At 41.3% G+C, this 16,676-nt stretch overlaps 1 protein-coding gene across 1 annotated transcript; it reads right to left on the bottom strand.

Moving 5' to 3' along the window:
- Positions 1 to 944: 944 nt before the first annotated feature.
- On the bottom strand, positions 945 to 7,329 carry LOC104249714 (probable apyrase 7). The gene is made up of 3 exons (XM_009806190.2): positions 7,192 to 7,329; positions 2,589 to 4,746; positions 945 to 1,816 (listed from the first exon to the last, which is right to left on the bottom strand). The coding sequence occupies exons 2-3, from the start codon at positions 4,579 to 4,581 to the stop codon at positions 1,509 to 1,511; spliced, it is 2,301 nt and encodes a 766-aa protein (XP_009804492.1). The 5' UTR covers positions 4,582 to 4,746; positions 7,192 to 7,329; the 3' UTR covers positions 945 to 1,508.
- Between the last annotated feature and the right edge of the window lie 9,347 nt (positions 7,330 to 16,676).

The raw sequence follows: 16,676 nt of genomic DNA, 5'->3' as shown, positions 1-16,676 counted from the left end.
TTATTCATCATTATTTGATTCAATTATCATCAATATATATTGGTAAATAATAGATTTTTCAAAGGACAATTGATTTGATAGTGTTACGTTGAAAATGTGGTCGCCGAAATGTGTGTTTGGTAGTGTATATCTTATATTTAAGAAAAAACCGACAAATAACCGAAAAAACCGAAAAACCGATATAAACCGAATCGAGAAAAAACCGACTTAATTGGTTTGGTTTGGTTCTAATATTTGAAAAACTGAATTACTTGGTTTGGTTTCTTTTTAGGGAAAAACCGATCCAAACCGAACCATGAATACCCCTAATGATACGTGTCGTTAGGTACATAACCTAGTTGACCTTGTGTCGATGGTGGTATAGTGTTTCCGGTGAAAGGTAAAGGAGGATTTTCTTATGCTCTTAGCCTTTTTTTAGGCCCCGGGAAGAACTGAGGCTGTTGAGGATTCAAAGGATCTGCAGAAGGTGGCTGAGCCAAAATTTGAGAAGAATTCTTTCCCTGCAGCATTCCTTTTGTGAAGCAAGAAATTTTAGAAGGCGCGTAACAAGTGACATGTGATGCATTAGGAGTACCTCTGCACAATTTTTTATCATAAAGCTTTATAAAATGAGAGCAGCTGCTACAAGACATCTGACAGTGTCAAGTAGGGTGGATGACAATAACCTGCAAACAAATTCTCCACTTTGGTTAAGGACAACCCGTCTTCCTGAGCCGAGGGTCTATTGGAAACAGCCTTTCTACTCCCTCGGAGTAGGGGTAAGGTGTACACACTACCTTCCCCATACCTCACTTGTAGGATTTTACTGGGTTGTTATTGTTGTTGTTTGGTGCAGGACAAACCATTTACATCTTCATGCTGATTCCCTCAGACTACCCTTTCTAAAGACAGCACAGTGACTTTCTCAATGCTCTTAGCTATGTATTCTATTAATATCAGAATAATGCTTGTGAAAATGTTGAATTCTCTAAATAGCATTAGAATAGTGGTAGTACAAAGAATTAAGAAACATGTATACTGTGTGAAATATGAGTAGAGAATGAGTTGCCAAAATCTCGAGTTAACCTAACCTGCAATTTGACCATTTACAAGCCGGCTACCTCATTCACATCAAGGACTATATTTAGAGAATCTCCTCCATTCAAATCATGTGAAATTTTGGACTATCAAGTTGGAGTAATAGTCGGAGTTCATTAGTATCCCCAGTATTCACAGGATGCAAATCTTTGCCAAGCTCCTCATAGTAACAAGTTCTCTGTTGTTCTGCACAGTCGCCTGGCTTAGTGAGGACAGACTTCTCTTGGCTGATAATGTCCGTGTCATGACTCTATTCTATGTAATGTCAGATGAATAAGTAGTAGCCTCATTATGGTGCCTCTAAAGGAGAACGCAGGACAGGCGTATATCATGAGATTCATAGCTGATGGTAATTAGCAATTTGGCTAATGAGCCATTAGCAATCATCAGCCTCATGATTTTCTCTTCAAAGAGCAATATTACCATCAGATTTAAACCTTTGGAGGCAAGGGCACTTCAGCCAGTGAAGAAATAAGATCTTCTCGTGATTGGGATCTCCTGCTCTGGAGACGTTGTTGGCTTCTGTGTGGGGACCAGAAGGAACCCGTGCTACTACTTTCAAATTGCATCTGACCCAAGCTCCCTGATGAAAAACTATGTGCGACACTGCTAGATGATGAATATAAAGAAGATTCAGTGAGCTGGATACCATTGCCACCGAAACCATGCCCAGTGTCAAATGGTCTCTGTTGTGTATTAGCGACTGTTGGACTGAGTGGCATTTTCACTCTTCCTTCACCTGAAAGACAAATTGGCGTGATCTAAGAAAGGATATCTGAGAAATAGTGCTAATAGTAACAGCAATATAAAAGCGAACTATAAAGTGTTAAGTCGATTTTTCAACTCATAATTAGTAAGGCACAGAGATCTCAATATAGGAACCGTGGAAATAGGTCAAATTCATTGCTCCTTAAATATCAAGACGGTGTCATAAGTATGTTTGTTATCTATATGACTCAAAAACTGGTGTTACCTTCTCACTCTAATCCACAACAATTATTGATTATTCTTACCAAAAGGTAATCTTCCTGAGCCAGTACTAATAGTTTAAACAGAATTGCTCCTTTAGAAGATGACGGTCTATGACAACAAGAAAAGATCATAAGTTAGAGGAAACTGTCTACGCTGGAGGCATAAAAAACTCCATTCAACTCCACTTTGCTGAAGCCTTAATATGACAATTAGCATTAACAACTGGTATAAAGGCAATTGTTGTGTATATTTAGTGTGACTTCATTTCTGAAGCCATCATTTTTTTATAATCAGTGAAATTATCATATTTTGTTCCAAATTAGACTTTGAAATTAGTACTGTCAGAGATGTATAATTCAAGCTAGTATAAAAAGCTTCCAATAAACAGATAAATGGGGCACAGAGGTGAACTTGATTTCAAAAGAGCTTCCTACCCATAAAAGCGATGATATTTTTGTTTTGATTTCCCTAACAAGGACAGCGATGGACATATTCTAAACTAGAATAGCACGGTACACATGATTTTCAGAAGAAATTACCTGTAATAACAGGACTCCACCGCCTGAAACTGAAAGGAGCTGGAATGTTGATTATAGATGTGGATGAAGCACTATTATTCCCAAAAAGGGGAAGATATTGCCTACGGAAGAACCTGGGCATCCACTTCCCAACACAAGATAATGCACAAAGAAGAACAGCTAATGAAGCAAACAAAATAGCAAAAAGAATAATTGGGTGCATCTTCATGAGCAATAGCTTGTAACTAATAAATTCCACCCCAGTTGAAACTGCCTTTCCAGCTTCCAACAGTGCAACACCTAGCGTCCAAGTAATACTTCCGGAACCAATGGTTACCTGACTATCAGTAATGTGCAAGCCTTCTCTCAACAAAAAGACAACATATGGTGCCCTGAAGCAATACTGTTCTATGAAAGGCTGAGGTGCAACACTAGTCTTTGCGATATCCCAAGTCTTCTCACAAAATTCCTGACCCTTTTCTAATACATCATCCAGCGCAGCATCAGGGGTCAAGTTGAAAAAACGATATACCACGTAAAAACCAGACATACCATAGAACTGGCCATAAGGACGAGGAAGATTTTCTGCAAGAGCACAGGGCTGCAACTCACAATCAATTCCTGGATTTTTGCCAGACCATTCAGACAAATTGACAGCAACTTTTGCAAGTGAATTGCATTCTTCCCATTTTGGAGCTCCAACAAGCTGAACACGAACTCCAGGCTTTCCCCCTTTACCAGAAACTTCTCTCCCAGTGGTAGGATTACCACCTTCTTGGTATAGGGAAACACAATGAGTACAGATATATTGCTCCTTGTAACCAGAATTCAAACACGGATGCTTGATCTCAATGTTTCCACTGGTGAGATCTGCATTACTGATCTTGGGAAGCCTCTTGAGAAGCTGAACTACAGACTTGTCAAAAGCATCATTCAGGCCATATCCTGCTAAGGAATAAGCAGTAAGATGATGATTAACTGCACCAATATTCAGCTCTAAGCTAGTTTCATCAGGGAGATTTTCCTTGCTCTCAAAAGTAACCTGCAACGATGAGCCACCTAAGTCAAGTGCACCAAATGTTCCTTTTTTAGGTTTTGCCCCCAATATACCGGTGTGGTAATTCATAGCTATCCATCCATAATAGGCTTCCTCCATGCCAGTGATAGTTTTAACCCATTCTCTCTTGCACATAAAAGGCGAACTTTTTAAAATGGACCAAGCATTGTTGAGAAGCCATTCTGAATCTGAATTTGGCAGCCTGCGGACCCCAGCCGTAGCATAAAGATAGAGATAAGTAGATTTATGCGCATGCTTGGGGATTTGCTTCACTGCCCACTTAATTAGTGGCTTGATTGCTTTTCTCAAGCCAGATGTGTTGTGCACCAATTTGTCAAATCCAGGTTCTGTCTCCATTCTGTTGTAAGCCCGTCCACTCTGTAATCTTGAGTTTCTCTGGAAACCCTCTGGCAGTGATCTCAATACAATAGGGAGATCGCTATCTTTTTTATAGTTAGGGGATGATTGATATACATAAACACGAGTCCCAGTACTACCACAATCAAGCACAACATAAAACTTTGACTCTCCGCGGAATAAATTAAGATAAAAAAACAACATATATAAGAGAAATGCAACCAATAGCAAGCAGAGGAGAACTAAGATAACTCGCTTCCATTTCGTTCGTGCAGAATTGACTGCTGGTGACCCCTTCACCTTGGAGAAGCTTGTACCCAAATTTTCTCTCTTGAAAAGATTTAGCCGTTTTAAATTAGTTGAACCCCTCTCTATTTCAGGGTTAAGATCACCATCTTCCAGATCAAGCCGCCGATATGCAGAAAGATCTTGAAGGGATGAGGAAAGTCTCAACTTGTTCTTCTGATCTAAGCTGGAAATATTAAGTGAACCTGGCAGAGGTGGTAACCCCGATGATGGATATGGAGTGCTAGACGTCTTTGGGTTCGAGAAACGAGCCACTGCAGCGGAAACAATTTCTGTAACTTTGTTAAGCACCATGCTTGCACTACAAATTCTAAGCAAAGTTACTCTTCACGCCAGAGTTTTCTAGTCCATTCTTGCATTGTACATGAAAAGCTTATTGACTATCATCATACAGTAGATAAGTCAGCCGCATAAGCATAGCACATGATACACCAACGGGACCTGTAAGGGAAGAGTGTCCTGCAGGGATTATCCCAGAAAGAATAACGAAATATTAAAAATGAATCAAAATCATTTGAATGCGGTGTAATGGTAAGGAGAATCAAAGAGGGGCTATGGCCGTAGATCTCCAGTATCTACATCATGCTTCAGTAATTAAGTTAGTATGTGTTTAATGGCACCCACACGTGAAGCAACTCAACTGAAGATGAACCAAAAAGACCTATCACATCGAAGTATATGCTCAATTACAGCATATGCACCAAGTCATTGACACAGTATTTCTATGTGCGTCCCCTTGCTTAACTCTAAATATACGAGCTTCGCATAGCCAGCCTCAAGTCCAAATAAAGAAGATGAGTGGTGGTTGGTTGACAGACAATGTAAAAATGGTCATACTACCATGAATCCTCCAAATATTTTATTCTTTTGTACACAAATAGTGCGGAATAGATATAGAGTATTCATACAGCCGGCCCCAACTAGTATGGGACTGTGACTTCTTTTTTGTTAGGTAAAGTTTTATACGGGACTGCGAACTAGTCGATTCAAACATCTCCAACCTTCATTTTTCCTAGAATTTTGCACTAGTAATATAAACATTTTACCCGTATGGATTTTAAAAATAAGAAGATAAACATGCCACCACGGATAGATCAAATAAATTACACCACGGGAAATCCATGATTTGAATTCATGATGCCACTAAACCCGCTGACCATTTGAGTTACTCGATTCGCAATTTCATATTTATACATGTAGGAGCATAGAAATCGAGGAGGACGAGAGGGCTATGCGTAAGATGAGCAGGGGCAGAGCGACGAGCCAGATGAAATTCCAATGGAATTTTGGAAGCACTTGGGTGGGGCAGGCTTGGAGTGGCTTGCCGGGTTGTTTAACGTTATTTTTAGGATGAACTATGAAGAAGATGCCAGAAGAATGGCAGTGGAGTATGATGATTCAATTATACAAGAACAAAGGTGATATCCAAAATTGCAACAACAATAGGGGCATCAAATTACTTAGTTATACTATGAAGGTTCGGGAAAGGGTGGTGGAAATGGCTGGATTCACAAGTTATTCCCAAGAGAGGAAGTTACAAGTTTCTTGGGTCTATGATCTAAAGGAATGGAAAGATTGACGAGGATGTCACACACCGCATCGGAGCCGGGTGGATGAAGTGAAGGCTAGCATCCCGTGTCTTGTGTGATAAGACTGTGCCACCGAAACTCAAAGGTAAGTTCTACAGAGTGGTGGTTAAACCGACTATGTTGCACGGGGCAAAGTGCATATCAGTCAATAATTCACATATCCAGAAGATGAAAGTAGCAAAAATGAGAATGTTGAGATGGATGTGCGAGCATACCAGATTGGATAAGATTAGGAATGAAGATATCGGGATGAAGGTGGGAGTGGCCCGCGTGGAGAACAAGATGTAAGAAGCGAGACTGAGATGGTTCAGGCATGTGAAGAAGAGAAGCCCACATGCCCTAGTGAGGAGGTGTGAGTGGTTGGCTTTGATGGGTAGGAGTAGAGGCAGAGGGAGACCTAAAGGGGGAGAAGATCAAGAAGGACTTGTCGCAACTTCAGCTTACCGAGGACACAGCCCTTGATAGGAGGGTGTGGAGGTCGAGAATTAGGATAGAAAGTTAGTAGGCAGTCGAGTGTATTTTTGTTCCATACCCATGGTTTTAGGGTTAGTTTGGTAGTTCCTTGTCTTAGATTTCTAGTAGTTCATGTTGTTTCCCCATTATCTTTTACCTCGATTTCTTAGTATTTTGTTGTTGGTACAGCTTGTTGCTATTGTTTCCTTTGTCGTTATTGTTTTTCTGGCCTTCTTTGTTGATATTGCTTGCTTATACTCTTTCCTTTCATCTTTTTTGAGCCGAGGGTCTATCGGAAACGGCCTCTCTACCTCCCAGGATAGGGGTAAGGTCTGCATATACACTAACCTCCCCAGACCCCACGTGTGGGATTTCACTGGGTTGTTGTTGTTATTGTATACATATTTAGTAGATTTCTTAACACATACCCATGGTTTGAGCCAAAGTTACTGGGTTGAACTCAACCTAAAACTAATAATATACATCCGCCGCTGAATTAAACATAAACTTACCACTCATCACTTTATGCTCGAGTTTCTTGTAGCATATATAAAGCACATCTACATCATTACTCAAAAAGAATGGAAAATTCAATCAGTAAATTCAAATTCAGTGTGAATCCGTATATCATTATTTCTTAATCTTTTCGAAATAAAATACCTACATTTAAACACTACATAAAAGTACGATAATCACAATCTTTCTTTTGTAGTTAAAATGCCATTATTTTTGGGCCGAATTTCAGTATCAACATTTCAGCATTAATCAACTAGATCTCATAAAATCATACAAATCCTAAAATGATTCTAAAACAGTAAATAAATTCGTGAAAATGCATATGAAAATCGGTAAATTTACTTACGGATCGGTAAAAAATCGTTTGATGGAGTAGAAAGGAGTGTGACTCGTTTGGCTGTTACCCTCAGTTTTGAGAGATCGTGAAGAAGGCTTTGAAAATGAAACAGATCTAAAAGGAGATTTGCTTTATAAATAGAACTGAAGAAATTTACCAACCAAACAGGTCTTGGTCGTTGTTTACGCTTGTTCAAAACCTTTTTCCCAATTGTTTTAAATTAAGACGGAAAATGGTGAATTTTATCTAATATATTTGAAATTACTTTATTTAATCTCATCCCCATTTATTGGGGGGGGGGGGTCTTAATTTAGCCATTAACCCATAAGGAGACTCTAACTTAGAAAATAATTTTAAATTGTAGCCAAAAAGTGAAGGAGTAAATTTATGATTATATTTTTTCTCAAGAAATTTAGATATATGAAGTTCACTCATTTAAGCTCCAGCTATGTTAATAGCAAAGGACAAATAGGAGATACTTTTCTTATTTCAATGGTATAAAAGGATCAAAAAAAATTAACAATGAATGAAGCTGAAATTTTTTGAATAATACATAATTAAATTTTAGCATTTTTACTTTTTAATATATGCATATAACTTCTTTTAAAATTATTGTATAGAAAATGTTCAAGGATTAAAATAAAAAAGTAATGTACGCTTTTGTAGTTAAGATTATTCAAAATAAGATTAACTAAAATATATTGACAGTTATAAAGGTTTTACACTAAAATATTATTATTGTTCGAAACCCCAGTTATGGGATTATACTGAGGTTTTGTTATTGTTGTTGTTTGAAACATACCTCTCTTCAATCTATGTTAACTATATGAAAATGATTGTAATTCACTTTTAATAATATAATACTATTGATATTCTTAACATGTCATCAATAAAAATTAACCGCTTTGGAATAATGTGTTATGAATTCAACTCTCAATATTTATACTTAGATAACTCATAAAGAATTTCACTTGTATAATTTCACTGGATTTGTCATTATTGTTGTTCAGAACCGGTCAAAGAATCTCTTTCAACATTGTTAACAATGTACTCTCATCTCAATTTGTTTAACGGATTTATTTTATCAAACTTTAAAAGTTAAGTCATATTTGATCGATTAATTTTCTCATACCTAACTGATAAAAATATTATAAATTTAATGTTAATTAAATTTCTCTTAATTAAAAATCTCAAGAAAAAAAAAAAGAAATACCAAACGTGCGTTGCTCGGTGACACGGTTACATGGGAATGAAGAAAAGATTAAAAGTAATAGACCAAAAATCCCGCCAGCATTTTTACCGTTAGGCTGTTTGAGTCAAAATAATGACGTCGTTCCGGATGCATAAAATCCATGACATCTTTTTACAGATAAGTCATGAGTTTTGAATTGGCAGTTAGCAGTTTGTCGGTTGTCTATTGGCCACTGGACCACCGATACATACAATGTTAGTGCTCTATCCAAATACAAGAAAACTGGAGAATAAAATGTATACATATATGTTTATCTCGTAGAACGATACAGTTGAATTTATATGTGATTTATAGATAAACGAATTGATTTGATCCCAAAATGATAAATAAATTAAATAAAATGCAAGACTTAGCAGATAGCATGGTTCTGGGAGCAGAGCTTCCGAGTACAGTAATACAAATATCGATAGACAAGAAATAAAGTATTATTGAGCTCTAAATTAGCTATCAATATTAGATTTCGAAAAACAAAGTGAACATATGATTAGTGTAGATTTAGAGGGCTGAAGGGAATTCTGAACCCCCTTTGTCGGAAAATTACATAGTGCATATAAGGCAAAATCTGTTTTGTGCATCTATATACGTCCTCCGTTTCAATTTATGTGAAATTATTTGACTGAGTACGGAGTTTAAGAAAAAAGAGAAGACTTTTGAACACGTGGTGTACAATGAGTCACATATATTTTATGTGGTTATAAATCATTATATAAAGGTAAATTGTTCTCAAATATGGAAATGGGTCATTCTTCTTAGCACAGACTAAAAGGAAAATATATAGGTTCAAATAAATTGAAACGAGAGGACTATTATATTTTGAATCCCCTTGACACAATCCAAAAGCATAGTTATGTGTTCAAGGTGGTTCAAAACCTTTGTAAGGTCGCCAGTTCAATTCCCACTTTCCATAGTAAAAGGACAGCCCGCATAAGACATCTCGCGTTCACGCAGGATCCGGGGAAGGGCCGCACCCAGGGGCGTGACATAGACAGTCTAACCTAATGCAAAAAATAGTTACTGCTTCCACGGTCCATAATCTTTTTTAATTTTTTTCTTTTCTTTTTTGAACCCCCTCAGCGGAATTAATCCTTCTTTCACCACTACGTGTGACATTTAACTTTATAGAACGTATATCGGTTGTGGTATCAGATGAATAGAATCTATTGTAGATATGAAATTTGCTAATTTTCAGAGGGAGCAAATGTTTGACTCAAAAGATATTGGACTTTTTTTCGACAAATCAATCAAAGATGAAGGGGCAAATCGTAGTCAAACTTTAATTGATTCCAGACCAAGAGATTTCATAATAATAAATGTGTAGGGGATGACGAAAGTATCGACAATCTCATTAAGATTGAATATTGCTTCTTCCTCAGTCCCTGAGGAAAGAATATTACAATTGCTTTTTTCTGTACAAGATACAAGAATGAAGCTTTTTTTTATTTTCCTTCTGTTGGAAAAATGGAGAGAAGACCCTTCTTTGAAAGCCTTCCTGGGCTATATATTTATATAATTAAAATTCCTTCACCCTCAGCGTGACTTGACGCGCTCGGGCCAGTGGTGCGTTCTGGTCGTGATTCCAAGCATTGCTCTTTTTGATTTGTTGGATATTGTGGAGGAGAAATAAAGTGGACTCTATTGACTTTTATTACCCGATTGCTAAAAAGGAGTCGTGGGCAACCTGATCGGGGTGGTCAGATTTTAACCAATACAGTTAGTCTCTCCGTCAGTCGGGGCCATCCTTTGTCAGGCTCGACGGATGGATCATGTTTGCAGCGTAGTCGAGAGGAATCTGACCCCTAACTTTCTGTTCCTTAGTCGTGTTTTGTGGACTTTTTGGCGGAGTGGAAGTGTTGTTTCGATACTTGTGGATCGTTGCAATGGATTCGGAATCAAAACTCCGGTTGGCAATGAAGCGTTAATTCGTGGATGCCACCATTATGACACACGTTCCTGGGAAACTGAAACGTTTCGTGCCCTATCAGATTCAAATGGCGACTCTTGGGTTTCGTGCTCGAGGAATTTATGTCTCTTATAAATAGGGAAACATGTCATTTGATTAATTCACTTCATCATTCATTTGAAAGAGTTCTTCAGATATCGCTTTTTCTGATACCCTGAATTCTTGCTCACCTTCTTGCTCACTGCAACCTTTAATCTTTTCTTCGTATCACTTCTTTCGGAGAGTTTTCTGCTAAAAATGCCCGGCAATTCTTCTCGTGATAATCTTCCTGCCGCTAATCCGGTAACAAAGAGCTCTGTTCAGGCCACCGGAGAAGTGGATGCGGTAGAGGATGAGGACATTCCCTCGATAGATGAAATTCTGCCTCGCCCAGGGAGGGACGCGACTGACTTCAGTTTCGGCGGTGGAGCGAAGTCGGAACACGTCGCTTCCGTTGTGAGGGAAAGGGGAATTGTAGAGTTGAGGGAACGGTGAGGAATCCCCAGTTTCATCGAGATTCGGCCGGCGGAGGGGTAGTGACCTCCCCGGATATTGTGTGTTCTACGCCTACCCCTTTATCGTAGGGTACTCACTTCCTCTCCCCATGTTGGTGGTAGATTTCTGCCGCTACTACGAGGTGTGCGTGCTCAACTTTCTCCTTATTTGTACAAGTTATTTCTCATGCTGCTCAAATATGCGGAACTTGCCGGTCGTGAGGTCACTTTGGGCCATATGCTTAGCATTTTTGCTCCACAACGGATTCGAGGTATAATGATTCATGCGCGTGCTCGGGGATCAAAAGGTCTAGTGGTAAAGATGGACGATAGAACCAATCGTCATTTGTATGAAAATTACTTTAATGTGCGGACTGAACATATTGTGGCAGACCCGGCGGGATTCCTCGAGAGATGGAACTTTGCCCGTAAGTTTGCGTCTTTATTAATGAAATGTTCGACCATTTTTCACAGATGCTAAACTGCTTTGTTTTTCTGCAGCTGAGAGATTGCCCCCACCGCCTGTTGAAGGGATTCGCAAATGGGTGGAGGCCATTCTTCCCCACACATTGGGAGTTCGTACCTGGTAGACTTTCCATGAGAGGTTTGGACACAGGCCTCTTACATGTGAGATGACGTCTTTATCTACTGTTCCCCCATTTATTGTTGTTTAGCCTCTTATGAATCATTCGTCGTTGTCAGGGAGGATGCAGAGAGCAAGGGCCTCTCAGCTAGCCTTTCGCCAGCCGGTCGCATCCGCTCGTCTTGTCGCTGCACCTGCTGCACGCCCTTTGTTGAGAGCTGCTTCAGTTGAATCTGCGGTCTTGGTTACTCCAACAAGGGCCGCTTCTCAGGACGAGGTCCTGACCAGTGTCGTCTGTCCTACGAACGAGTCATCGTCGACTGGGGAGGAGGAAGGGCCATCAAAGAGATGGAGAGTAGAGTTTTAGATGGGGACTCCGATAGTGATTCACCTAGATGATTCTCCCCCGAAGGGCTCAGGAGAAGGTGTTGCTGCGGCGTCTTCCATAGAGGCGGAGCGGATTGTTGAAATTAGCGCCGACAGTCAACGCTCAGAAACTCCGGCTGCCGCTATGGCTCAGCCATAAGTCCCTGTTGTTACTGGAGATCAACGCCTTGTCATGGTAGAGAACCAGACCTCTGGCGCCGCTATTGTGATTTCAGACGTGCCCTCCTCTTCTGTAGCAGATCGTGCTCGTTCTTCGACAACAGAAAGGGGAAAAGGCGTGATGGTTGATGAGTATGAGTCCGAGTCAGACCTGGATCCTGATGATGTCAGGATGTTCGATGAGGGCCTTACTCATTCGGTAGTTCACGCTGGTGGCTCGGCTCGTATTTTTCAGATCCCTTCCGGCGTTAACCTCTTGGTGGAGGGGGAGGATCTGGTGCAGCAATTCATCCTTCTATGTTCAGAAGCTGAGAATGAGTCCCTTCGGGATATCCCCGATACTGAGTTGAGGGATGAGGTGGCCCTCATGGGCTTGAGGGTACGTTGCATTTTGTTTTTGCTTTAGGCTTTTCTTATTCGAAAGTATTAGTTTAACCCCGTCCTTATGAATTTCAAACATATATGGTGGAGGTAGAAAGCATTCGCAGGACCAACGTCCGGGCAAAGATTTTCTTGAAGATGCTGGAGAAGTACCGTCGCTACCGCGATAGATGTCGCGAGATGCATGAGCGGCGGAGGACGCATCCCCGTAATCGGGCTCTTGGAGAGGAGTTGGAAAAAAGGGACCAGGAATTGATGCAAACGATCCATAGTAAGAGTGAACTCGAGCAGCAGCTTCGCATCAAGGATGAGGAGCTTGAGTTGGGCAAGGGGATCGCGGCGGAGTTTGAGCATTTGCAGGGTAGGTTGAGGTCAATAAAGTCAGAGATGGACTAGAACTTGGTCAAGGTTGAGGCGGTGAGTATAGAGTGGATGAGAAAGTTGACCGCGATGGAGAGCAAAGTCGCTGGTTTGGAGAACATTGAGAGAGCTTGGTCTGAGGCTTTGGCGAGGGCAGTGGCCTTGGAGGACACCATCCGCGTACTCCAATCTGAACAGGAGTCGGAGAGAGCGACAACTAGCCTTAGGGAGGTGAGGCTCGAGGAACGATTGGAACGATTGATCAGGAGACATCGATTCTGGGAGATCGAGTCGCGGCCTTGGAGGCAGAAAATGCACGACTATAGGCCCAGGTTGTGTCGTCCTCCGCTGTTGTTCCTCGCCAAATGCATGAGATCTAGGTTTATGCTGAAGCCCAGCGGGACATCTATAAGAGTTTGTGGGAGGAGGGCACCGTGGCCGAGGCTGATTACGAGGAAACGCGAGTGAAGGCTCGTGAGGCTCGCATCAACTGTGGATACGATGCGGCGACACCCGAAGCTAATGGGGGTGTGGATGATGATAATGATGAGCCTCGTGGAGATGGTGACGATAGTAGAGATGATGATGGCGGTGATGACGCCGGATAAAGAGTGTTGTCCTTTGTTTTTATTTTTATTTTATTTGTTGATTGTCGTCTGTTCGTTCCGTCTTCTTTCTCTCTTCTTCTTTCCTCTTTTTTTTTATTGGTTGGTCTGGGCCATATGTAAGCGGCGATAGACCGCACTATGACATTTCATAAATAAAAGTTTCCTTCTTCACTATTTGCCTTGTACTTCACTTTTTATTCTGACTATCCATGGCCTTGGAGCGAGACATAGGCTCGCCCGACGAGTCCCAATTTTTCTTTTCCTCCGGTGGTAGTCAAACTCTTTTCCTTTTTGGCAAAGGCCCTTGGCCTTAAAGGGAGTTATTTCGAACTTATCGAAATAACAACCCGTCGTCGTTTGAGCGAGGTTGAGCCTTCCTTTTTTCTTTGACGGCGAAGGCCCTTTGCCTTAAAGGGTGTTATTTCGAACTCATCGAAATAATAGCCTGTCGATGTTCGAGCGAGGTCGAACCTTTCCTTGTTCTTTGATGGCGAAGGCCCTTGGCCTTGAAGGGTGTTATTTCGAACTCATCGAAATAACATCCCGTCGACATTCGAGCGAGGTCGAACCTTTCCTTTTTCTTTGATGGAGAAGGCCTTTGGTCTTAAAGGGTGTTATTTCGAACTCATCGAAATAACGGTCCATTGACGTTCGAGCGAGATCAAACCTTTCCTTTTTCTTTGATGCCGAAGGCCCTTGGCCTTCAAGAGTGTTATTTCGAACTTATCAAAATAACAGCTCGTCGACGTTCGAGCGAGGTCGAACCCCTTCTTTCATTTGATGGTGAAGGCCCTTGGCCTTAAAGGGTGTTATTTCGAACTCATCGAAATAACAACCCGTTGATGTTCGAGCGAGGTCGATCCTTTCCTTTTTCTTTGATAGCGAAGGCCCTTGGCCTTAAAGGGTGTTATTTCGAACTCATCGAAATAACAGCCCGTCGACGTTCGAGCGAGGTCGAACCCCTTCTTTCATTTGATGACGAAGGCCCTTAACCTTAAAGGGTGTTATTTTGAACTCATCAAAATAACGGCCCGTCAACGTTCGAACGAGGTTGAACCTATCCTTTTTCTTTGATGGTGAAGGCCCTTGGTCTTAAAAGGGTGTTATTTCAAACTCATCGAAATAACAGCCTGTCGACGTTCGAGCGAGGTCGAACCCCTTCTTTCGTTTGATGGCGAAGGCCCTTGGCCTTAAAGGGTGTTATTTCGAACTCATCGAAATAACGGCTTGTTGATGTTCGAGCGAGGTCGAACCTTTCCTTTTTCTTTGATAGCGAAGGCCCTTGGCCTTAAAGGGTGTTATTTCGAACTCATCGAAATAACAGCCCGTCGACGTTCGAGCGAGATTGAACCCCTTCTTTCTTTTGATGGCGAAGGCCCTTAACCTTAAAGGGTGTCATTTCGAACTTATCGAAATAATGGCCCGTCGTTGTTCGAGCGAGGTCGAACCTTTCTTTTTTTGTTTGATGGCGAAGGCCCTTGGCCTTAAAGGGTGTTATTTCAAACTCATCGAAATAATAGCCTGTCGACGTTCGAGCGAGGTCGAACCCCTTCTTTTGTTTGATGGCGAAGGCCTTGGCCTTAAAGGGTGTTATTTTGAACTCATCGAAATAACGACCCGTCGATGTTCGAGCGAGGTCGAACCCTTCCTTTTTCTTTGATGGCGAAGGCCCTTGGTCTTAAAGGGTGTTATTTCGAACTCATCGAAATAACAGCCCGTCGACGTTCGAGCTAGGTCGAACCTTTCCTTTTTCTTTGGTGGCAAAGGCCCTTGGCCTTAATGGGTGTTATTTCGAACTTATCGAAATAACAGCCCGTCGACGTTCAAGCGAGGTCGAACCCCTTCTTTCGTTTGATGGCGAATGCCCTTGGCCTTAAAGAGTGTTATTTCGAACTCATCGAAGTAACGGGTCGTCGATGTTCGAGCGAGGTCGAACCTTTCCTTTTTCTTTGATGGCGAAGGCCCTTGGCCTTAAAGGGTGTTATTTCGAACTCATCGAAATAACAACCCGTCGATGTTCGAGCGAGGTCAAACCTTTCTAGTTTCTGGAGGGTCGGGCATCTTCCGTGGAAGTCCCAGTTTGTTTGGTATTGCTTGCATCAGATGGTTCAACACTGGTGGACACGAGGCGTCAATGTTTCACATAGGCTTGCGCTGTGCGCGCATTATACTTTTCCTGTTTGACTCCGGCCGCTCAGCTCGGAGATGCTGCCATCAGGGAGGGCTTCGACTGCATCGAAGTGATTTTTGTTCTTCAATCTAGATGTCCTTGCGTACATTCGTCCACACGGGTCTTATGTGCTTACTTTGACGAAATATGGGAGGTGAGGGTGAGATGTTCTTCGCTCCCGTCCAGTGGTTCGGGGGGAGTTGGATTGTAGCATCGTTTGCCTTGTTTAGGATATTCGCAGTTGATGGCGCGAGGAATTCCAGGTTTCGTGAATTCATTTGTTTCTCCTTCCCTCAACGCGTTATTCCTATGTCTCGCGTGAGTTAGATTCTCCTTTCGTGCTTCTCTTGGTGAATGATTGTGTTTCTCGGCTTTGATCTGGGAAAAACTGGGAGTTTTCACTAGGAAATTCCCACAGACGGCGCCAAATTGTTTGACTCAAAAGATATTGGACTTTTTTTGGACAAATCAATCAAAGATGAAGGGGTAAATCGTAGTCAAACTTAATTGATTCCAGACCAAGAGATTTCATAATAATAAATGTGTAGGGGATGACGAAAGTATCGACAATCTCATTAAGATTCAATATTGCCTTCTTCCTCAGTCCCTGAGGAAAGAACATTACAATTGCTTTTTTCTGTACAAGATACAAGAATAGAGCTTTTTTTTTTCCTTCTGTGGGAAAAATGGAGAGAAGACTCCCCTTTGAAAGCCTTCCTGGGCTATATATATATATATTTATGAATTGATATCCCTTCACCGTCAGCATGACTTGACGCGCTCGGGCCAACACTGCGTTCTGGTCGTAATTCCAGGTGTTGTTCTTTTCGATTTGTCGGATATTGTGGAGGAGAAATAAAGTGGACTCTATTGACTTTCATAAAGTAGTAAATTTAACCTAGTGGGATATGTCGATGATGATTATGCAGGTTTCCTTGTAGACAGGAAGAGCACCTGAGGTATGGCACACTTTCTTGGTTCATGTCTTGTGTCATGGGCTACTAAAAAGCAAAATTCAGTGGCCTTATCTACTTCTGAGGCTGAGTATGTTGTTGTTGCTTCACGTTGTGCTCAATTGTTGTGGATCAAACAACAATTGATGGATTTTGGAATTGATGTTGGTTGCATCCCTAATTTTTGTGATAATACTTGTTCCATTAG

Source organism: Nicotiana sylvestris, chromosome 5 (assembly GCF_000393655.2).
Source record: "Nicotiana sylvestris chromosome 5, ASM39365v2, whole genome shotgun sequence".
Classification (NCBI taxonomy): Eukaryota; Viridiplantae; Streptophyta; class Magnoliopsida; order Solanales; family Solanaceae; genus Nicotiana; species Nicotiana sylvestris.
Note: the sequence above shows the minus strand (reverse complement) of the source record. Positions and strands in the feature narration are given on the sequence as shown.